This window comes from Phoca vitulina, unplaced genomic scaffold (genome assembly GCF_004348235.1).
Source record: "Phoca vitulina isolate PV1807 unplaced genomic scaffold, GSC_HSeal_1.0 scaffold19, whole genome shotgun sequence".
Classification (NCBI taxonomy): domain Eukaryota; kingdom Metazoa; phylum Chordata; class Mammalia; order Carnivora; family Phocidae; genus Phoca; species Phoca vitulina.
The window spans coordinates 30,731,153-30,754,869 of NW_022589722.1; the positions used below are offsets into that span (position 1 = coordinate 30,731,153).

The window sequence follows — 23,717 nt, forward strand, 5'->3', positions numbered from 1 at the left end:
CGCAGCCTGGGTGCTCTGCCAGGACCAGCAGAAACACATTCCTGAACCTCGGTCTTTGAGATTAAGACTGTTGTTTTTGCCACCAAGATCAGGCACCTGGCCCCTCTTCACAGATGCCTCCCAGGCTTGGTGGCGTCCCCCGGACCCCACTGTGCGGCTGCTCCAGAGAGCTGTGGGAAGGGGGACAGTTCCCCGTGTCCAGGGTCCTCTCAGGACCGTGCCCCCGGCATCACCGACCCCGGGCTCGTGGTGCAACCTAGAATTCCTGTAAGCCTGGGTCTCCTCCCCTACACCACATGGGACCAATAGCGTCTGCCATGTCCCTGCCGGGATGTCACAAGCCCCACACGAGGTAAAGGTGTCAGATGAGGGTGCACCGACCCTGGCACCAGCCCGTGTGGGTTCAAAGCTCGACTCGGCCGCTTGCAAAACGTGTGACCTTAGGCGAGTCATGGAACCTCTGTGAGCTCCTCCCTAAAATGAGGATAATAATGGTATTGCCCATGGAAGCGTTAGAAGGGACAGAACTTGGGGCGCCTGGGTGGCTCAGTCGGTTAAGCGGCTGCCTTCGGCTCAGGTCATGATCCTGGGGTCCTGGGATCGAGCCCCGCATCGGGCTCCCTGCTCTGTGGGGAGTCTGCTTCTCCCTCTGCCTCTGCCTCTGCCACTCTGCCTACTTGTGTTCTCTCTCTCTTTGTCAAATAAATAAATAAAATATTTAAAAAAAAAAAAAAGGACAGAATTCCCCAAAGCACTTCCAGAGCTGTTATTGTCACCCTCATCCCAGGAACTGTGAATAATAAGTACAAACTCTATAGATACCGCTATCCTGTAAGTAAAGGAGCTGCGCGGTGGGAGGCCTGGGCTCCCCGCTGGGGATGGCCACAGCGCGGGCGGCCCCCGCTTCACCGGGCTGCCTCGGGGTCTCTCATAGACATCGATGAGTGTGTGACCGGCATCCACAACTGCTCCATCAACGAGACCTGCTTCAACATCCAGGGGGGATTCCGCTGCCTGGCCTTCGAGTGCCCCAAGAACTACCGGCGCTCCGCAGACACGTAAGTCCCTCGGGCCCCCTGCGGTCTGTCTGCGTCGGCCTTCCTGCGGGGCGTGGCTCCCGGCCTGGATGGCCAGTTAACCGACTGTGCCCTCCCACGGAGGGGGGGGTGACCCGGGAAACTGGAGGACCCCTGAGTCTCTAGTCCCCAAACGCCAGGAGAGCGCAGAGAGCCAAGGTAGTGACTTCAAGATGGGCGGGCCTACCCCCCTCCCCCGGGGGAGCCTGTGCGTGGAGCCAGGCAGAGATCCCAGGCGTCTGGTTTCCGAGGGCAAGACCAGGGCGCGGGGCAGCTTGCTGGGCCTCAGCTTTCTCATCTGCACGATGCAGGTGTCAGGACGTGCTCTGACCCAGATGAAGGTAGTGCTGGTTCTGGGTGAGCTGATGTGATTGCTGGGGCGTCGTCAGTCAGCGACCCCCCCTTCTTAAAAGCCAGATTCCCTTCAGCCCGGTGACAGTGTGGGGCCAGCACAAAAGGTCTGTGTCCCAGACTTGAAGCTATGTGTTCCCATGTCATTGGAAGCTCCTTCCCTCCCAGGCCACTGGGATGTGTGCTGGAGCATCCAGAAACCCCCTTCCTCAGGGCGTCATGAGGACCCTCTGATCTCCCTACCCGCCACCCTGCCCCTGATTTTATTCAGCGAGTTTCATTTGGTGCCCCTGTCAGTAGTCTCAGGAAGAGCTCTCCAGTGGGGCCAGATTTGGGAGCACAGGTGTGTGACCCCTTCCTCCAACCCCTGGAAATGCTCAAAGCCAGTGCACAGCTAGGCTGACTGTGACTCGGCCTTTTGACCTTGAGTCTGCTGCTCCCGCTGGAGGGTCAGGGCCTCGGTCTCCACTTGCTCAGCCTCAGGGGCGGCTGCCCTGGCTTGTGGTTCTGGCCCGGCCTCCGGTTTGCCAAACGCCAGAACGAGAGATGCTCAGATAACCCGTCTCCCCCGCAGCCCTTTGGGCTCTTCCCAGTGTCTGCGTTCGTCCTCTGGCCCCCCCACCTCCGTGGGCCCGCTCTGTTCCCCCAGCGTGGGTATGTTCGTCTGCCTGGAAACCCAACAGCTCATGTCCTCCCTGCGCCCCTGTGAGGGAAGATCCCCTCCAGAGCTGGGTTTTTGAGTGTGCGGCATTCCAGAGACGTCATGGGTTACCCGGAGGTCCAGAGGGCAGTGAGGACGTTCCTCTGACCGCTAAGAAAGTTCCGTGTCCTCAGTTTGAGGCTGGGATGCCATTGTGTGTTGTGCCTGTTCTCCCAGGCCTTTGTCTGTGTCTGGGTTTGAGGACTCTGGAAGACTGGCTGGCACTGGGCATGGACTTCTCACACCCAGCCATGAAACCCAGAGGAGGCGGCTGCCCTGTGGGGGTCTGCACGCCTCCCAAGCCCGCGGGGCTGACACGTCGGTGCTGTGTGTCAAGGTCGTGGCTGAAATCAGCAGAGCTGGCTCCTTGCTGCATGTTGGCACATGCTGGAGAAAGTCTTTTACTTGTTTGGGGACAGTGGGCAGACCGTGTGCAGGTGCCTGGGCAGACAGGAGGCCCACAAAGGCCCCCATCCCCTGCACCGTGCCTGCTAGGGGCACATGCCAGAACAGCAGTGGCCACAGAGTATAGCAGGGTTCCCACCTGGCTGGGGTGGGGGCCGGAGGGCTGCCTGGAGTAGGCGATGCTAGAGAGAATGGGGAGGTAAGAGCTGAGTTAGGCAGAGAGGGAAGGGGTGGTGGGCAGGACTGGAGTAGAGCTGTGGACAGGGGAGCGAAGGGGTTCCAGCCGTGAAATGGGGTGTTCAGCAGGGAACCTGGACCCGCATTCCATTCACTGGGGGGTTGATGCTCCAAGGCTCAGTCTGTCCCCATCCCATGGATTGATTCATCAGCCGGTACCTGGGGCAGATAACGAGGGGGCTCGTCATTTTCTGTGAGTAAGGACAGGAAGTGGGCCCCTACCCACAATACAGGCAAGAAGGGGAGGATGAGGCTCCAAGCTGCCCCTCCTAGGAAGATGGCCAAGATTAACGCATGGTCCTGCTCCCCGGCGCCACCTAGCGGTGGGAGCGGGGGGGGGGGGGGGGGGAGGAGAAAGGCGCTGGGAGCCGAGTCTGGACCTGACACCCGGTGCACCAGCCCCCGGTGACTATTCTCAAGCCTCGTGGGGATGCTGTGGCATTCTGGAAAGATGCCAGCTTGAAGTCAGGTTCACTTGGGTTTGCCTCCCCACTCAGTCCATTCCAGGTCCCTTGAGCTTCTTAGAGCCTCCATACTCCAGCTGTGAAGGGGGTGGGGATGTCACCCTGCCAGGTTCCCGTGGGGTGAGCAGTGATTGTGGGGCAGAGCCCCCTCATGTATCTCACACTGGGTTCAGCCCTAGTGGGGTGTGGGTAGGCACCCCAAAGGCGTATTTCACCGCCAGTGTAATATGGATGAAGGGAAGGTGGGTGGTGCCCCTGGTGTCCAGGTCCGGGTATGGCCCGAGCGGCTGCGTGGAAAGCGGAAGAACCAGGGCCAGGATTCTAGGCTTCCAGACTCGTTCTCCTGTTCCTCGGGGCTGTGGCCTCAGGTCAGTGTCTTGGCCACCCAGGGACCCTTTCTGCGTCTGCAACACCTGCTTGGCAAGGTCTTGAGGATTAGCGAGGATTAGCGGTAACGAGCTCCAGGCGTCCAGCCCAGTGCCAGCACCTAGTCCATGCTTAGAAAAAGTCGTGGTGAGGAGAACGATCACTAGACATCCCCGTTTCTCTTCCTTGGGGCGCGGCAAATCCGACGCGGAGGTTCCTCGGGGTCACTTTGCCGTTCTTGCTCTGTTGCTTGCTGACCGTCTGGCTGACGGAGTTGCCCGGCCCTCAGATGCGAGACGAGACGGGGATTCTGGAAGGGCTGGGTGGTTGGGGCCGTCACTGCTGCACACAGGAATCCATCTGGTTACAATTTTCTCCTTTGCTGATCCCTGCAGAGAATCACGGGCCGGCCAGGAGCCCAGAGTAGGAAGTGGGGGCTGGGGCTGGAATCCCAAGTTGAGTGGCCACAGGAGGGGTCTTAGCCTGGTTGCCCCCTCCTAGTGAGGGGAGTTACTCTGGGACCATGGAAGCTCATAGCTTAGTGTGAACCTAGTGACAAGCCTCTGACAAGTTGAAAGCAACACGGGCAGGATGCAGGCCAGAGCTCCAAGCAAGGAGGGGCCGATCTTCTCAGCCCTGCTAACGGCTCAGGCTGGAGTTTACCATTTTTATGGCTTCTTTTTCTCCTCCTCAAAAATCCTCTTAAAGAATTTATAATCTGACCTTCAGAAAGCAATTTGTAAAACTTAAAAGAGCTGTCTTAGGAAAGACCCAGTAGCCAGCATTTCTGAGGTTAACATTTAGGGTGCCTTGAGAGGGAAGATTTAAGGCGTGCATACTCTCTCTTTCTCTCTCTGGGCCTCAGCCTTCTCTTTCTCTTCACACAGTCTCCTTCTGGGCAGTGTCCCTGGCAGCCAAGGGGCGGTAACTGGAGCATGACCCAGCAGGCTGGGCCACAAACCACAGGGCTGGGCTTCGTGGATCATCCAGGCTGTTAAGATCCTGACCACACGATTCCTTCCGACCCACAAGAGGAATGTCAAAGTGTTCCAGAGCCTGGGATGGGACTGAAAACATCCTCTTTATCCCCTCAGCAGGGCCAACCCCTGAGGCTCGTGGTCTTGGCAGCCTCGGTTGGCAGGGCTCTGGACGTGAGGGTGTACCGCGGGTGGACAAGAGGGGGTGGAGTCCTGCCTCAGCCTGTTCCTGGGGCTTCTCTCCAGAATGACAAGAGAATGGAAGTCAGGGAAGTGCTAGCAGGGAAGGCTGTGAGCATGAGACAGCCTGAGGGGTGGCCCGGGTGGCCATGCCTTCCAGAAGAAGGGATTGGGCCTGGAGGACCTTCTTTCTCTGGTGTGTGCCGACTTCCAATAACTGCATTTTCACAGAAAATAGGGTGTTCTGATCCAGCTTGTTGAACTGAAAAATTAGGGCACGTTATTCTCTTGTACACGGTGAGATGGAAACCAAGACGTGCGGTCCCAGGGACCTGGCCGTTCTCTGCGTGACGGCGGCCCCTCCTCAGTCCAGACATCCTGGCTAACGAAGACTTTTGTGTCAGGCAGTTTGCCAGATGCAGTAGCTACGATTTCTGTGATGTGTCAGTAAGTGTAGGGTAGAGCAGCATAGGATCGCTGAGGTTGGAACTGACCGGGAAAATCAGGGCCATATTTATTTGTGTCCATTTACGAAGCACATAGTAGGTGTCACGTGCTGGGTCCTGGAGATAAAACCGAAGAGCCATCGCCCGGCTCTTGGGAGGTGAGAGCTCAGAAATGCCTAGTGTGGGAAAGAGCGTGGGGTGCTCTGGCTTTCGGGTCAGGGGAGCGGTGTGGAGCCCATTGAAGAGGGAGTGTCCAGTTCTCTGGTGTGCGATGCCTATGGGAGCTCTACCAGAGCATCACGCACACTTCACGTTCCCTCCCTCCGTACACGCTCGGCTAATGCTTCCATCGGACAAATCAAAACCCTGTCCTTGGACGGGGTAGAGGCCACACAGAAGTGGGCAAGCTTAAGTCACATGAAGGAGACTCTAGTGCCACCTGCTGGACAGACCCACCAGGCCCTTCCCGACGCAGCTGGTACGTGTGTGTATGCGCGCACGAAGGCTTTCAATGAGGCCAATTTTGTTTTTGCCACTTACTACGCTATGGAGTCATGGACGGGTCCTCACTGAGCTTTGATCTTCCCGCTGGTAGAACGGGAGAACAGAGTGGGACAATGAAGTGAGCTAATGGAAGGAGAAGCCCTCATGCACCCAGCATAATGCTAGGTACCATCCCTCAGTGGCTCCCAAATCACCAGGAATGCTCCCATTTGGCTTGGACCTAGGTGTCTCTGGGAGTAAGCAGCCCCTCAGCAGCACCCTTCTTCTGCTTACCTTCTTTCCCATCTCTCCCCTCTGTGTCCGGGGCCCCTCCCATGCGTGACTCCTCACCTACCATGGAGGATCATCGCCCAGGGAGGGCCATGGCGCTCACGCCCAGGGATGTCCTTTCTAAGTGATCAGAATGGTAAATGGCCAAGTAAATGAAATGATTCCTACCAGTCCTGATAAAGAGCTGGAAATAGGATATAAAAAGAGACCACACTGACAGTAAATGCCAAGTGTAAAATAAGTCCAAGTGACCCAACATGAGGCATGGGAACTTAAAAGAGCTGAAAGGGAGACGTGATGAAAGACTAGGACAGTACATGTTCCTGGCTGGAGAATCCCAACACAGTCAAGATGGCAGAACTTACTGGGACATGCTCTGCCAAGTCCCATAGGGCTCGGCACTTTGGCTCCACTTCCTAAGGTAGCTCCCATCAGAGTGTGAAGGCGTAGCATTCAGGAAGCAGAAGATAGTTCATGTCCCCATCCTCTCACAGGAAGTTAGAACCTGTCTCTATCTCCATCACAGGGAGTTAGGAGCTATCATCATCCTGTCACACGAAGTTAGAACTATAACAGGAAGTTAGAACTTCTTTCCATCCTGTCACAGGAAGTTAGAACCTATAATAGGAAGTCAGAACCTCTTCCCACCCTGTCACGGAAGGTAGAACCTGTAACAGGAAGCTAAAAGCTCTTTCCATCCTACCATAGGCAGTTAGAAGCTATCATCATTCTGTCACAGGAAGTTAGAACCTATAACAGGAAGTCAGAACCTCTTTCCATCCTGTCACAGGAAGTTAGGAGCTATCACCTACCTGTCACAGGAAGTTAGAACCTGTAACAAGAAGTCAGAACCTCTCCCCATCCTGTCACAGGAAGGTAGAATCTGTCACAGGGAGTTAGAACCTATAATAGGAAGTCAGAGCCTTTCCCCATCCTGTCACAGGAGGGTAGAACCTGTCACAGGAAGTTAGAACCTCTTTCCATCCTGTCACAGGAAGTTAGGAGCTGTCATCATTCTGTCACAGGAAGTTAGAAGCTGTAACAGGAAGTCAGAACCTCTCCCCATCCTGTCACAGGAAGGTAGAACCTGTCACAGGAAGTTAGAACCTCTTTCCATTCTGTCACAGGAAGTTAGGAGCTATCATCATTCTGTCACAGGAAGTTAGAACCTCTCCCTATCCTGTCACAGGAAGGTAGAACCTATAACAGGAAGTTAGAAACTCTCCCCATCCTGTCACAGGAAGGTAAAACCTGCCACAGGAATTTAGAACCTCTTTCCATCTTGTCACAGGAAGTTAGAAGCTATCATCATTCTGTCACAGGAAGTTAGAACCTGCCACAGGAAGTTAGAAACTCTTTCCATCCTGTCACAGGAAGTTAGGAGCTATCATCATTCTGTCACAGGAAGTTAGAACCTGTAACAAGAAGTCAGAACCTCTCCTCATCCTGTCACAGGAAGGTAGAACCTGTCACAGGAAGTTAGAACTTCTTTCCGTCCTGTCACAGGAAGTTAGGAACTATCACCATCCTGTCACAGGAAGTTAGGAGCTGTCCTCATTCTGTCACAGGAAGTTAGAACTGTAACAGCAAGTCAGAACCTCTCCCCATCCTGTCACAGGAAGTTAGGAACTATCACCATCCTGTCACAGGAAGTTAGAACCTGTCTCCTTCTCCATTCCAAGCCCTGGCTGTCCCTGTGGACACACAGGAACCTGGGCCTGGAGCACAAGGCTCAGCGAGGGGGTTGAGGAACACACCTCACTGCCTGAACACAAATCTGGCTTCCTCACTCACTGTGACCTTGGGAAGGCCCCCGACTCTTTCAGGCTCAGTTTCCTCACCTGAAGAATGGCACTCAACCCACTGTCACAGTGCGGTTACAGTGATCACACTAGAGAAAGCTTGATGACGAATGGCCAAGCACTTGATAGATGGCAGCAGCCATGACTGCTAGTGGCGGAGATGATCACTCCCAGGGGCATCTCCGTGACCCACCAAGAGCCCTGTATGGCCCTGACCGCTGTCTGGGTGAGGGGCCAGGCGCCTGGACGACCCTCAGTGGGCAGGGTGTGCCTGGTGAGTGTGGCCCGGGGTGGGGCTCTGCCAGTGAGAGGGGACACGCCTCGCTCCCGGCACAGCCCTAGACCCCAGCCACCCAGCGCCCCCTGAGGGTGTTGCAAGAGGCTAGTGGCTGAGTCAGCGGCCCGGAGGTCCACGGCACCTCCCGCAGGTGAGTGAGGGGGGCTCTTCCTGTCGGCTGAACTGGCCAGAGGGGTGGCGGGAGGCCCCGCACAGCGAGCCCCCCGCTTTCCCTCATGCTCTGTTGTTCCTCCGCTTGCTGAATTTGCTCTAACCCTCTTCTTGTCTCTCTGTCCACTTTTCTTGCAGCCGCTGCGAGCGCTTGCCTTGCCATGAGAATCAGGAGTGCCCCAAGCTGCCTCTGAGAATAACCTACTACCACCTCTCTTTCCCCACCAACATCCAAGTGCCCGCAGTGGTTTTCCGCATGGGCCCCTCCAGTGCCGTCCCTGGGGACAGCATGCAGCTGGCTATCACTGGCGGCAATGAGGAGGGCTTTTTCACCACCCGGAAGGTGAGCCACCACAGTGGGGTGGTGGCCCTCACCAAGCCCGTCCCTGAGCCCAGGGACTTGCTCCTGACCGTCAAGATGGACCTCTACCGCCACGGCACCGTCAGCTCCTTTGTGGCCAAGCTTTTCATTTTTGTGTCCGCAGAGCTCTGAGCACTTGCTTTGGGGCGCCGGGGGCTCCCCCTTGTCGCTTTCCTAACCCTCCCCTCCGGGATTTTAATAAAGTTTTAGCAGGCGATCCCTACACAGCATGCCTCGCGTGCCTTGGTTTTATTTCGCATGGTGGGGATTCTGTGCTGTCTCTCACCCCAGGCGGGGGGGCGGGGAGGGGGGCAGGCACCTGCCACTGCCTGGCGCCCCCGTGCGGTGACGAAGTGTTTTTCATACAGTAGCGTGCATCTGGGGGTCCCTGTTGATGGAGGTCACCATACACCCCACCAGGGAGCCCAGGGGCGGGGAGAAGGAAGCTCGCGTGTATCATTTCAGATGAAGGATCTCTTCGTTTTGTGTTGAGCCCAAAGGATGAGGCGATCATTGAAAGATTATTGAGCTCCTTCCTCTCTTATTTTACAAATGTGGAAACCGAGGCCCGGAGAAGGGAAGGGGCTCGGCCAAGGTTTTGTGGCCCGTGTGTGGCAAAGCCAGGCCGTGGGACCAGGTCTTCTGGCTCTCCTTGGTTTCCTTGCTCTGTCGCATGGAGCTGAGCATTTAATGGAGTCAGAAAAACTCTATCCTGAGATTCGAGCCTCTCGTTCTGTTTGTCTTGATGAGAGGCCTGAACTTGTGGGGAAAAACCCCAAACACAGCTGCAGAATCTTGGATGCAGCTCTTGCCTAAATGAGGGTGGTTGCCTCTACTGGGGATTTTGCCCGCATGCCAGGAGGCGGTGAAGGACGACACAATAAATGTGCCGCTCATGGGAACCACTGAGGGTGCTTCAGGTCCTTTGTGATCCTTACTTCCAGGGGGTGCAAGGCAGGTGTCTCATCCCCATAGAGACTCAGAGAGGGCGAGTGATTTGCCCAAGATCACACAGCTGGTATTTGAACCCTGGCTTGCTGCCTCCACAACTCTGACTATTCCTTTCTATCACAATACCTTCAACGTGGGCCTTGACCCACCCGCCTCTCTTCATCTTCCCCACCATGATTCCAGCCAAACCATTGTCACAAGTCCCTAGGGTGCCTTTCAGGCCCTGTATAATTTAGTCCTTGCATGCATCTCCAGCCTGACTTCGAATTATTCTCCCCTTGATCACTTCCCTTGAGCCACACTGCTGAGTTCTTTGCTGCCTCAGGCCCTTTGCACATGCTTTGTACCCTCGGCTTGAAAGTTGGTTAAAGCTCAGCTTAAGTGTTCCTTTCTCAGTGAGGCCTTCCTCAACACCATTGCGTTGTCTCCTCTGTCAGTCTTTCTCATAACACTTCAACATTATGCTTATCACAGTTTGCATTTCCCATTTGTCTGTGTTTCCCATCTGTCTTCTCCACCACCCAGAAGCCTCTGTGATGGCAGAGACCAGCTCCATCTCATTCAGTGACGTGTCCCTAGCTCCTGGTGAGGTGCGTAACACACACTAAGTGCTCTGTCCATGTCTGTTGAGGGAGTGGATGACTCTCTGTCAACATTGGCTTATGTCTGTAGCATTTTCTGTGACTGCCGTTGCTGTTTCCGAGCAGAAACAAGAGGGGAAGGCAGAATGCCACAGAGGAATCAAGTAAAGGATATTGCAGGATCCTAAGATCCTTTCTACAATGACATGTAAGTTGGTGGGGAGGTGTCCTGGCCTTGCTGTCTGGTAGGGAAGTAAACTCTACGCTTTGTACTTTTGACAGAAGCAGCAGTTAAGTTGCCATGGAGCCATGCACACTTCTAGCCAGTCACCTCAAGCCTCCAATCTGTCTCCCATACCTCTATCTGATCATGTCTGGTCTGGACCAGCACCCAGTCTCCTATCTTCTAATGCATTCTCCAAGCTGCAGCTAGAGGACCCTTCTGAAGGGCCGGTCTGGTTATGTTTCTCCCTCGTTAGGACCTTCTGTGGTTTTCTATTATGAGCAGATGAAGTCCAACTCTCTTGAATGGTATTCAAGCCTCTGCCCACCTTTCCAGCTCCATCCTAGCTCATCCTCTTTGTTCTAGCCACGCAGAGTTGCTTGCCCTTCCCTGAATGTGCCTGCCCTTGGCTTTAGCATGTGCCATGCTATCCTTCTGCAAACTGCTATTCTCCTTGAAGCGTGAGCTCAGAGGTCACCTCCTCCATGAAGCCTTTCCTTATTCTGAGCTTGCATAGCCCTGGACATACTCCATCCGAACATTTTTCCTGTTATCTTGTGGTTGTTACTTTTTTTTTTTAAGATTTTATTTATTTATTTGAGAGAGAGAGAGCACATGGGGGGGAGGGTCAGAGGGAGAAGCAGGGAGCCCGATGCGGGACTCGATCCCGGGACTCCAGGATCATGACCTGAGCCAAAGGCAGTCGCTTAACCAACTGAGCCACCCAGGCGCCCGGTTGTTACTTTTTATTATCCCTACTGCACTGGGGCCTTTTTTTTTTTTTTTTTAAGAAAGGCTTTTTTTTTTTTTTAAGATTTTATTTATTTATTTGACAGAGAGAGCAAGAGAGCACAAGCTGGGGGAACAGTAGGAGGGTGAGGGAGAAGCAGGCTCCCGACCAAGCAGGGAGCCCGATACAGGGCTCGATCCTAGGACCCCAGGATCATGACCTGAGCCGAGGGCAGATGCTTAACCATCTGAGCCACCCAGGAGCCCCTGCACTGGGGCCTTTTTAAGGACAGGGATTATGTCTGTATTCTCTATCATTTCAGAGTGTTTGGCCTGTAGAAGGAGTTCAGTAAACATCTGAATAAATATATGGATCAATGGATGGCTGGATGGATAGATGGATGGATGATAGGTGGATGATGGATAGGATGGATGGGTGGTGGGTGGATGATGGATGGATGGATGGTTGGATGGATGAGAGATGGATGATGGTTGGATGGATGGATGGATGGTGGGTGGATGATGGATGGATGGATGGATGGTTGGATGGATGGTGGGTGGGTGGATGATGGATGGATGGTTGGATGGATGGATGGATGGATGGATAGATGGACAGATGGATAGATTGATGGATGGATGGATAGATGGTTAGATAGATGGATGGATGATGGATGGATGGATGGTATTTTCGAGGCTAGTTCAAATATCATCTCTTCTGTGAAGTCAGCAAGTTACAGCAGGGATCTAGTTATTGTATTCAATTATTCTTTCATCATGCTCCAGATCATTCAGATTGGAAGAAGCACTTTTCCTTCATGTCCATAGGAGTGTCAAGTGGGGGAGAACTCTCAGGGGCTTTAGAGGCCATGCAGTGACGTTACAGGGTTTGCCAGAGTCCCCTGTACAACATTCCCACCAACAGACCATCCAGCTTTGCTTGCACTCTCCTTTGTTTGTGGAACTCCTTAACTCATAAGGTGGCCCATTCCATTTCAGGACATCTCTGCTGTCTCTGTGTGTGCCCGAGTGCACATGTGAGGCCATATCTGCATTACCTGAAGGCTCATCTCTGCCCGGCAGTTCCTTGGGGCTACATGGTGATAGTCCTACATCGTGCTGTGGAGATCATGCAGGGCAGAAACATAACAAAAGTTACAAGAGTTTGAAGGTCCTCCTTGACATTTACTAGTTTTATGACTTATCCAAAGTCATAGATAAGTCATTTGCCTTTCAGAGCTTTCATGGCCCCCTCATGGATTATTTTGAAGATTACATGCAATTGCAGATGAGGCATTATCTGGTATATATAGTAGGCAGTCAATAAGTGTTGGTTTCTTCATTCATTGGAAGGAACATTAGTGTTCATTTGGATCTTGAATTAAATGGGGAATGAAGGTTCAGAGGGTTTGGATGTGTCCAAGGTCACTGCCATCACTTCTGACTAACTCCTAGGCCTCTGCTCTTCTGACTCGATCACGGTACTAACCTTAGCTCCCAAGGGCAAATGATAATAATCATGATTGTCATTATTATAATGATAATAATCATAGCTATGATAGCTAACACGTGTACTGTTTACTGAGGCCCAGGCACTGCTCCAAGCATTTAACTCAATTAACCCTCCCAACAGCCTTGTGCGGAAAATACTGTTATGATCCCCATTTCACATGGAAGCCTTGGAGACATAGAGCAGATAAGTAACCTGCCCAAAGTTTCACAGCTGGTATCAGGTGGGGCTGGGATTCAAACCCAGGCAGCCTGGCTCTGGAGTCTTCTCTGAAACCCTGCCCCCTGCTGCCTTGAATGTTGTGAAGAGGGCAGGATTGCTGGGATTAGTCAGTGCTGGTCGGATTGTTATTCTGGCCTCATTTCCTAAATCATGGATATGGGCCCTATTCTATAATTCCCAGGTATAGAATTGGACGTTTTATTAGCTGAAGAGGGAGGCAGTGTGGTATAGAGGGAAGAGCTGTGGAGATTAAATGAGATAATTTGTGCAAACTCTCTAAGCACAGAGAATCTGGGAAGATGCAGGAGCATAGTGTTTGAAGCTCTCTGGATCCAAACCCAAAGATCCCAACCCAACCCAAGATGGCTGGGCAAAAAATTTGAAAATCCACAGAAAAATATGCCCAACTAAACAAGGTGACATGATATCCCTACAAGCCCCAAGATAACAGTTTATGTCCACCTGCATGGTCTTGGCACCTGTGCAGAAGAAAGCAGTGGGAGACTCCAGAATAGTCAACAGGTATTCCCTAGAAAACACAGTAGAAAAATTTTGGAGCAGCAGCTGAGACTGGGAGACATTTTACTCATTCCATTCCAGTGTGTGCAAGGAGCTCACGGAAGCGTTGAGGGAATGGAGCCATCTAGCCCCTAGGAACTCTTGGAACTGAGCCAGCAGGGCTTGCCTTAAGATCAGGATCTCACACTATGGAGAAGCTGCTGGAAGAGAAATGCAGAGTTAAGTAGGAAAGAGACAATAGACTCTGGATAAAGAAAGTCCAGGTAAATGTAGAGGAATCTCAGAAAGCACACTGCCCCAAGTGACAGGTAAGGGAGCTCTGTGAAGTCAGGAAAACTGCTGTGAATATGCCCTTTTCTAAAATTTCAGGAAAATTAATACACTTGAAAATGACCAACCAAAAAGAATCAACATTGAATCTCATACAAAATTATGTAAGAGAAAGGATAATAAGGAACAGAATGACATCCCTCTGCATAATGAAAACACACCAGAAAGATATGCTCAGAATCCAGATCAAAACTGTAACCTGTATCAAAACAAAGTAAAAGCATTAAGAAAATGCTAAAAAATGGATGAAAACTGTAAGTCAGAATTAGGAAAAATTGAGAAATACAGTGACAGAACGCAGGAAATAATTTAAAATTAAAGCAAAAAGCAACTGCAGAAATAAATATTTGAGAGAAGGAGGGACCGAGAAGAAGACAGATTTTATAAATCAAAAAAGAAATAGAAGAGATGAAAAAGCTTGAAGAGAAAGTGACAGACATTGAAGACACGCAAAGAAGACCCAACATACAGATAATAGAAATCTCTGAGGAACGAACCCACAACAAAGGAAAGAAATAAGTATTAAAAATGGTAACTCAAAGAAGTTTCCAGAAATTAAAAAAAAGGATTTGAAAATCCACATTGAAAGAACACACAGCATACCTGAACATACCTATTCAGAGCAGCAAATATGAAGACATAGCCTCATAAAATTATCAGACTTTGAAGAAAAGACAAACATCTAGAGGGCATCTAGGCAAAACCAGCAACGACTTTGAAGGGGAAAAATTATATTGTCATCAGACTTGTTCACAGCAACACTTATGCTAGAAGAAGGTGAATACTTAGGATCCTCAAGAAAACATAGGCCAAGGATTATAGACCCAACAAAACAGACTTGTGTGGACAAAGGACACAAAGTATTACCAACACGAAAAAGTATCAACGTGCTGGCATTAGGCATAGTTACTCTTCCAGCTACAACTAAGTGAGTGTTATAAGGAAATGGTATACTATGAATTGCTATATGTTCAAACAATGTAGATATAGCACATCCATTAAAAGAGGTAGAATAGGGAGAACATATCCAAACAAACATTATTTTAAGTACTTGTGTCAGTGGTGGTAATTTTAGTATTGCTCTTCTGAGACTACTGTGTCAGAATATAGAATAACTACATCAATAATTATGGGATATTCTAACATCTCCTGTGTTCCTAAGAACCAGGATTCTGTTATGGAAGAAAAGAGATTCCTTTGTAATATAGAAGAGATTAAAAGTCTGTGTCGTTCTTGCTTTGAATCAGAAATATCAGTAGGAACTCATGATATATTTTCCCTTTAAAAATCCACTGAAGAGGCCTGGAAGCGATGGCCAACCTAGAAGCACCCACCATACCTGGTATCTAGGGTATGGTCTTGAAATACCATTTTCCACTAAAAACCAAAACAAACAAACACAAAAAACCAAGACTTCTTGGAGAAGTAGCTGGGGCAGGAAAAGTACAAGATGAGGCTGGACCACCCTGTTGGACCACAGAGTAAGAGACCTACTGAAGATTCCTGGAGCCACTCTGATCTTCCCTCTGACCAAAGATGGGAAAGCTTGAGTTCCAACAAAGGATAATAATTGCAATGGATTGAAATCCATCAAATAGTTTAAATCCATGAGTTCATACTAATATTTTAAAAAATCAACTGGTAACCTCTGAGTGATGATGGAGAGAGAGCAAGTTCATGATCCTGAAAACCTATGAAAATAAGGCAAGAATCAGGCATTGATCTTGCTTTTCTTCTGTGAATGATACCTCCTGGTAACCAGATAGCATATGAGGGGCAGTGCTCTTTACAGAAGTATTCCAACTAACACACTAAAAAGAAATGATAGAATCGGACGACCAGCATGTTGCAATCCCCGATGGATCAGTGGATCTAGGCCCTGAGCATCAACAGCTGCTGACATCACAGAGAGAGAGACAACCAGACACCAAGTGCCCCCCAATGGAAGAGACACCACCAACTGTCATCTTGCCAAAGGCACTGGGCCTGCATCTGATCAGATCTGGATCCAGCGGCCAGTGTGCCAGAAATGCAGAGGACAGATCGACAGCCGGCATCGCACCACGAGGATGCAATCAGCGAGCCCACATGTAGGAAGCTCTATGGTTCAGAGGCTTCCAGTTCCTTAACAGATCAACTGTCTGGGAAATGAAGGGATAGAGAGGAAACCTGTAGATTAAAAAGGACTTGAGACACAGCACGTTTTTCTCATGACTGTCTTGAGGCATGCACCCGTGTGATAGGAACTATAAAGAAACCCAGGTAGGCGACGCTGGGGCCATCAGGACAGGGGTCCTGGGAGGGGTGGGGCGGGCAGGCAGGCACTGAGATTGGTGTGGGCACACGAAGGGGCCTCAGATGGCAGATGGAGGATCTCTTTCTTGACCTGAGCGGTGATTATACTATTCATTAAACTACATCTTTGTTCCGAGTAGGTTTTGCATCTGTGTTTTATTTTACAATAAAGAGGATTTAAAATATGTCTAGCAAACAAGTTCCCCCCTCGTCTCTCCCCTCCCGGTCTGTCGCATGACACTGTGGGTTTGACCTCTTTGTGCTGGGCACCGAGCTGGGCGCTACCTACGCGGTCTCTCACTTACTACCCCTGCGACCCACCTGACCGGGGGGCTCCGGGGAAGCGGGACCACGTCCCCCATGTTTGCTTCGGCGTCCCTGGTGCCTCGAACCCAGCAGGCCTTCAAAACACACTTGTCAAGCGGGTGAATCCGCCTGCAGTTGTGGAAGCCGAAGCTCAGTCCATGCAGTTTGGCAAATAGCAAAGCTTCGCTTATCCACAGCCAGGGCAGATGGGGACCGGAGTGTGGGTCCTGGTCCAGCTGGCAGGAAGGGCTATGCGGCATCCCAAGCGAGCAGCTCGGCTGTGGAGGCCGCTGCGCTTCTCTGGTGGGGCCGTCTCTGGGACAGGCGCTCCCCGCCGGGCCACCTGCGGCTCCTCCTGGAACATGGGTCTCTGTGGGAGTGGCAGTTCCGACTTTCCCATCCTCCTCTTGTGCTGTGGTTCCCCTCAGGCTCCGCCAGGAGAAGACAGACACTGTCCGCTGCATCAAGTCCTGCCGCCCCAACGACGTCACCTGCATGCTGGACCCGGTGCACACCATCTCCCACACCGTCGTGTCGCTGCCCACCTTCCGAGAGTTCACCCGCCCTGAAGGTGAGTGGTGACTCCCACGGCTGGAATTGGCACGGGAGAAACGTCCCTGCGAGGCAGCCTCCTCTGGGGCTTCCCAGGGCTTGAGCCCAGAGCTTGGCCTCAAGGAGCTACTCCCTGGGAAAGCCGTGGATTTGCCTCTGCGTCTCCCAGTGTGCCCAGAGCGCACAGCACCATGCCGGCCCGTTCCTGGCTCTCAGCTCAGGAGGATGCTTCTTCTGGGTGTTGAGCGTTGGCTCTGTGCCAAGCGCTGGGGCGTCAGGGAGGGCTTCTGGGAGGAAGTGACTTCCACGCTGGGGCCCAGATGGTCAGTAGGAGGTAAGTAGTAAAAGTGGGGAGCAGGGAGAGAGGAGGGTGCCAAGTGGAGCAGAACTCATCTGGAAGGTCTGGAGGTAAGTTTAGGGGGCGGTGGGTATTTGAGGAACGAAGCCAAGTTTTTCTGGCTGGAGTGGGAGAGGCTTGGCAAGAGACAGGCTGGGAAGATAAGCCTTGACTTGGGGTTGGGGCTTCCACTGCAAGGCTTTTGGGAGCCATCCCAGGGCTGTGCCTGGTACTATTTGCGTAGAAATGTCACCCTGGAGACCGAGGGCCTAGACTGGATCCAGGGGGCCCAGGAGTGAAGTAGGGGCCCCGGCGGCTCCTGGCCTGCTGTCTAGACCTGCCGTCATAGCACCCTTTCCGCTGGGGTGGGACCTGGGGCACCCCACCCTCCTGGCAGCTGTACACCTTGCTTCTGGGTGTGCAGCCCCCATGCTGAGGCCACCCCTTCCTCTGTGGGGTCTTCAACCCTGGCCTTGCCGCGTGATTGATTCGCGCAGCAAACATTTATGGAGCCTCCTGGGTGTGAGGCCCAGGGCCAGGCTCTGGGGCGCAACGGTAAGGAAGAGCTCCCTGAAACTCCGAAGGGAGATGTGCAGTTGAGCCAGTGGGACTAAAGCTCACGTTTACACACTGTGATAGCATCCCACGGGGTGACACAGGGGCACACGCCAGAACATAACACCTGGTTGTGGGGGGCGTGGGGGTGACGAGGGCAGGAGATGCTCCCCAAGGACATGGTCACCTGAAAGAGCGGGTGGCCCCCTGCTCCCCTCCCCACTGACTCGTTCTTCTAGAAAAGGAGAGGCACAGAATCTCCGCAGGATGGCATAGACTTGGACGAGAAAATCCACTGACTGGTGTTTGCCTTGCGCCAAATGACCGGTTCCACCAAACCACATACAAATCCTTCCCAAACCCCTAACGGCCGGTTTTGTGGCCTCTTGAGCACTGCTGGTCTGGAAGTTGATTCTATAGGGAGTTGAGCGTGGCTGGGGATGCCTATTAACATCTGGGGCCCAGGAAATCCTGACCTTGACCTTTAGTGCTGAAAGGACCCTCAGTGGGCACTGGCGGTCTGCCTCCTTCACTCTACAGATGACGAAACGGAGGCCCAGAGGGAAGACGCCTCCAGATCACCCAGAGCCAGGGTAGAATCGGGGCCTTGTGCTCCCAACCCAGGGTGGTTGGCCCGCTTTACACGGGGTGGCCGAGGAGATGGACACAACCACCAAAATGCCCAGCCCACCCCAAGAAGTGGCTTTTTTGGCCCACGTCACCACGGGGCAGGAGACCAGCCTGCTCTCTTGCCCTTGCTGACCTCTCTCCATTTGTCCCCGCATCCACCGCCCTTCCCCTTCTTCCCAACTTCATGAAGATTTACAACTAATTACCAAGTACCCCTCAGCCTTGCCACTGCTGCCCATTAGCCGCAGGACCTCAGGGAAGATCCAAAGCTTCTCCAGGCCTCAGTTTCCCCGCTGATCACAAGGGGGATAGGTGATGACCTGTGAGCCCTCAGGACCCCTCCTCCGCCTTCTCGGTGCAGGGCTTGCCGGCCCTGGGTTCTTGGGACCCGAGGGTGCGTCTCCGGGGGCTCCATGATGTGCTTCCCTCCCGCAGAGATCATCTTTCTCCGGGCCATCATGCCCGTGTATCCTGCCAACCACGCCGACATCATCTTCGACATCACCGAAGGGAACCTGCGGGACTCCTTTGATATCATCAAGCGCTACATGGATGGCATGACTGTGGGTGAGTGGCTGGAGACATTCAGGTCCTCCCAGCCAGTGGCCTCGTGGAGGCCCGTGGTGCCAGGCTGCTGGGAAAACCTCTCTGGACCAGCCGAGGTCCCATCTGAGTCCCGCTCCTAAATCCCTCCTATTCTTCAGGGCCAGCTGGAACCCCCTCCTGCCCCCTCCCAAGGCAATCACAGGCAAGGAGTGGGCTCTGCTCCTGGCTGGGCTCCAGGTCTCCGGGGACGACCCCTGTGGGCCTCCGTCTCCCGCCTGTGAATGGGTGGATTAACTAGATCTCTGTCTCACGACCATGAACTGACGATATCACACAGGTGACTTGCATGTCTCAGGGCTCGGACCATCTCCAGGTCAGTGGGACCTGATGGGAGGTTTATCCTTGTGGCACGACAGAAGGAATAGCAAACGGGGGGTCTGAGCCCGTGCTCTGGCCTCGGCCCCGGACCGCTTGCCTTGCCGTGTGTCCAGTCGGTGTCCCGCCCGGCAGGTCATGCGCACAGCCCTTGAGCGAGGAGCCTGCTGGCGCCTTCCACCGAGGTTCAGCGCCGCGGGAGCACGGAGGAGGGCTGGGGCGGACAGGGAGGGGAGGGACGCCAGCGGAGGCGGGAAGCAGGTGAGTCTGGGGAACCGGCTCGTAAACCTCTCCTGAACTGTTGAGTTTTAGAGACCTCAAGTTCATGGGGAATGGAAACCATCCCAGCTACCATTTTGGACTTAGATTTAGACTCTGAGTATGTTCAAAGCAGATGAGCAGCCGAAGGCCAGGCCCTGTCCTCGCGTGGGCCTCAGTTTCTCCATTGCGAATGGGGGGGGCACGGGCTTTGTGGTGTCCTGGGTCGTGGATTCTGTGAGGTGTTGACCAGAAGGAGCGTCCGAGCGGGTGACCCTTCAGCCGAGTTTTGGAACAAGGTCTCTAGGTGGCGCTGTTGGATCTCAGAACCCTGGTCCCTGCGCCCGGACACCCGCTGCCAACCCCAACCGTTGTTAAACTGGCAGCTGGAGACAGGGGATCGTTATTCCCCTGTTGCCAAAGAGCCGTTTATAGCGACTTTACAAGCTCTTAAATGGGTTTGCATGTTGTAAACATGACTGAGTCATTTAGGGGCTCCCCACCCCCAGCCGCCTCCTCCGCTAGTTGGCAGCAGGAATAATTAGTTAATTACAATTAATGGTACATTAGTCCTAGCTGGGATCCCAAGGGGAGGGCATGCAGTTTGGCTGTCAGCCGTCATAAAACTTGCTGCTTGCCCTTGAGTCACTGCCCACCCTGGGCCTCAGTTTCCCCCATGTTAGATGAAGAAGCCCTGCAGGGCCCCAGGGATGAGGGCAGACGGGAGGAGGGAGGTCAGGCTTCGTCCCGCTTGGGTGGGGTGGTGGTGAGCTATTCGAGACACTGGCGTCCAGAAGCCCCCTCCTAGCAGCCCTGTGCTTGATGCGAGGCCGGCGGGCGCGGCTGCAACACGGCCTCGCGGGGGTAAAGCTCGGCCTCGCAGGGGAAGTCACAGCTTCGGAACCATAGGAACTGGACTCAGAGCCTTCAGCTTCACTCACTTACTCTTGCCCTTCTGCTCCTTTCCCGAGCCCTCATCTGTACCGGGCCCTGGGCTGGACACTGCAGCGACAGGTGAATAAACACCATGCAGACCCTCCCCTCGGGGGCTTTGCCGTCCGGTGGGGAAGAGAGATGGCCCCACAAACAGATCATCAAAATCTGACACTCCAGAGACTGACAAGCCTCTGTGGCCCCAAGAGAAACCTCTTGGGCGTGGCTCCTTGCTGCGTTTTCGCCTTGCGTTCCCAACTAAATCCCTCCTGGGTGACCTGAGCCCGGGGGTTGGGCAGCGGCTGGGCCCAGATCCAGTGCCCACCAGCGCATTTTTCTAGCCGCATCTGTACGCCAGACAAAATCGACCTGGGAGCCTCTGTTTCTCGGCTTCCCATCCACTGGGGCAGAAAATCTTGGCGTGTCGAAGCCTGGAGGCTCCTGGAGACCATCTCTTTCCAACTCCTTTGTAGAGGGGGAAACTGAGGCCCAGAGAGGCGTGAGGGTGTGCCAGGCTTCTCACAGTGCCTCGGGGCAGAGTGGGGAACAGAACGGAGCCCCTGGGAATGGAATGTGGATCAGGTCACAAAGATAGAGCGGCTGTCCCTCACTGCGCTTGGTCACGCGTGCCCTGGTCTTTGGAATCCGGGCTGGGGCTGCGTGGAGGAGGGCCCAGGCTGGCCCCGGAAAATTCGTCCTGCTTCTGGTGGGCCCGGCCTCCTCCGCTCCTCGCTCTGATTGCAGGGCATCCATCTGGCCAGGACCCCGTGCCGGGGTCCTCGCGCCAGTGTCATCTCCTGGGTAGAGGACTGAGGCCAGGGGAGTCCAGATGGCAAGGTCCCACTGGGGTAGGACCCGGACTGTATGTTGGGTTGGACCCTCATCTCTATGCCCACCCGTCGCTGCCTTATTTCTCTGCTTGGGTCTCTTCCCTGGACTTCCTTAACCCCACCTCTTCCCCTCTCCCCCTCTATCCCAAATAACTCCTGTGCACCCCGGGAGCTCTGGGCCGCCGGGGGTGGCCGTGCTGGTGCATGCTGGCCCTGGACACGGGCACAACGCTGCAGCTCCAGGCCTGTCCGCCTGCGGCGGATGGTTTGCTGCTGGACCCGAGCCCAAGTCTGAGCCACCCGCAAGTCGCAGCCCAGCTTGTCTACCCCGCACCCAGCTCGGTTCTCACAAACACCTTCAGGGACGGGTGTGATCGTCTCCCTCGGGCGAAGGAGGGAACTGAGTTAAATAACCACCTGGGACCGGGCATCTGAAACCCTATGGGGCCTGGGTGTTTGCAAACTTGTTTTTAGGGGCGTAGTTCTCATTTCAAGCAACGTCTTAGAAACCCTGTATGTCAGTGGAAAGGAAGAAATTGTTTTCTGGGGCCACTCACCCCTCCTGTCTGCAGCGTCCAGCGGGCTGTGGGGGGGCTCCTAGCTGGGCCCAGTGAGAACCAGTGTGCAGCCCCGGCCGCCTATAGCACCTGGAAGAGACACGGACCTGCTCACAGGTGTTGGCTGAACACCTGCCGCTTTAGGCCACGCCCTGTTCGGACACTGGACACTGGGGTCTGGAAGGCTTCCTGGAGGAGGTGGTCTGAGCTGAGTCTCGACACATGTGAAGGAGTGACTGACACCTAGTGAGTAGCAGGAGCAGGCGTTTCCTCCTCGCCACACCCCTGTGACATGGTGGGACTATCGTTATTCCCAGGTGAGGGAGCAAGGGCCAGAGAGAGCGAGAGCCCGGTGCTCCCCAAACGCCCGGGGCCGGAGCCCACTGATGGCTGGGGCCGACTGGGGCAAAGCGACTGAGGGTTTGGGTCCCAGAGAAATACGCGTGTATAAGCTGCCAGGACCCTGAGGCCACGGAGCTCCTTCTTCCCCCAAATAACAGAAGAAGAAAGTGCCCCAAGTCCACTCAGAACCTGAAAGGGCCAGGCCTTCCCCTAATGTATCCTTTAAAAGCCCGTTCTTAGCGGGGATAAAGGCGGCTCTGCAGCGGGGCTGAGCCTGCTGTCGGCCCAAAGCCTGAGCAGACATCCTGTTGCATTCCTCCTTAACCAGCTGTCAGTGAAAAATGAAGAAAGCATTTTTAGCCTGTGCAAAAATGCCCTCTTAATGCCTGAGGTATTCTCGGGCCACGACAAAGCCTTCCTCACCCAGCCCCGGATTCAGGCTTCGCTCTTCGGGCTATTGGCTGCGGTCAAGGGCTGTGCCAAGAAGGGGGTCCTTCTGGTACTAGCTCGGGATGGGGGACTTGCGGGGGGCTGGGTCCTGTCAGCCCCCCTGCCGCGGGGGGCCGCCCCCTCCCCGGGCCGCTGGGCCCCGGCTAGCCTCAGCCCTCCCCGCCACTCTCACTCCTCCCTGCTTCTTTTCAACTCTTTTTCCAAGGACAGGAGAATAAAATCGGTCTATCCTGAGGATCAGCTTTGCCAACATTTCTGTGAAAACCTCCCCAAAGCCAAGAGGAGCTAGACAGTTCGTAGCTTGAGTGGCTTTTTAGACCCACCTTTCGATTTTGTATAGGCCCGCCTGATCCTTGGCCAGTGGGCACGCGGACGGGAGATTTAGTGGCTTTTTGCCAGTCAGCCCCTCCTGCCACATACCCGTTTCGTGAGCTGGAGGGTGCTCGGGGAGCCTCGGGACAGCACGTCAGCCACGTGGGGCGTGAGCTCTATGCAGGCCGGGACCCTGGTTCCCCATCAGGCATGGACATACAGTAGGCGATCGAATATTTACCCAAGGCCACGCTGGAGGGACAGGAGCGCCCCGGCTCACACAGCCTCCAAGGGTCACAGCCTCCCGAGGCACTCCCCCCACCCTGGCAAGAAAGGGCCACCGGACTGGGATGGAGCCGTGACTATAGCTCACGTTTCCTGTTTTTAGTGGAATCCTTCACGCCTGGCCCCTGGTGTGTGAGGTGAGGTTCATGAAATTTGACTGTATTCGCGGACGTCCCTTATAAATAATGACAATAATTAAGGTAAGAACAGCCCTAAAACTACTAGTTAGTGAGCTCTCCCAGCCCCAAAATAGGCTGAAATAAAAGAGATGGACTTGCTAATTGTTCTTGCCTGGTGGAGTGGGGAGTTTCGTTTTTCCAGTCTTTGCATAATTAATGGGAGGGCTCTAATTTTACTAAAACGAGCAGGAACACAAAAGAACAGATCAGTGTCAGCGTCACCCGCGCTGTTAGCCTTGGGCCTCGTGAGATCTGCACTAGTCTTTCCACTTGAACTCTGATGTGACCGTCCCTGCATTCCGGCTGCAGAGATCCTGGAAATAAAC

The 23,717-nt window shown here is 53.8% G+C and overlaps 1 protein-coding gene across 2 annotated transcripts in view; it reads left to right on the top strand.

Annotated features, from left to right (window-relative positions):
- The window catches only part of FBLN1 (fibulin 1), an 82,412-nt gene that overhangs the window by 42,657 nt on the left and 16,038 nt on the right, over positions 1-23,717 (top strand). The window contains exons 14-16 of one of the 2 annotated variants that reach the window (XM_032416637.1): positions 935-1,058; positions 16,679-16,821; positions 18,760-18,891. In XM_032416637.1, the coding sequence (XP_032272528.1) occupies positions 935-1,058; positions 16,679-16,821; positions 18,760-18,891 (399 nt within the window). Of the gene's footprint in view, positions 1-934; positions 1,059-8,364; positions 8,824-16,678; positions 16,822-18,759; positions 18,892-23,717 lie in introns of those variants that run through there. The other variant, XM_032416638.1, reaches the window with a different exon arrangement.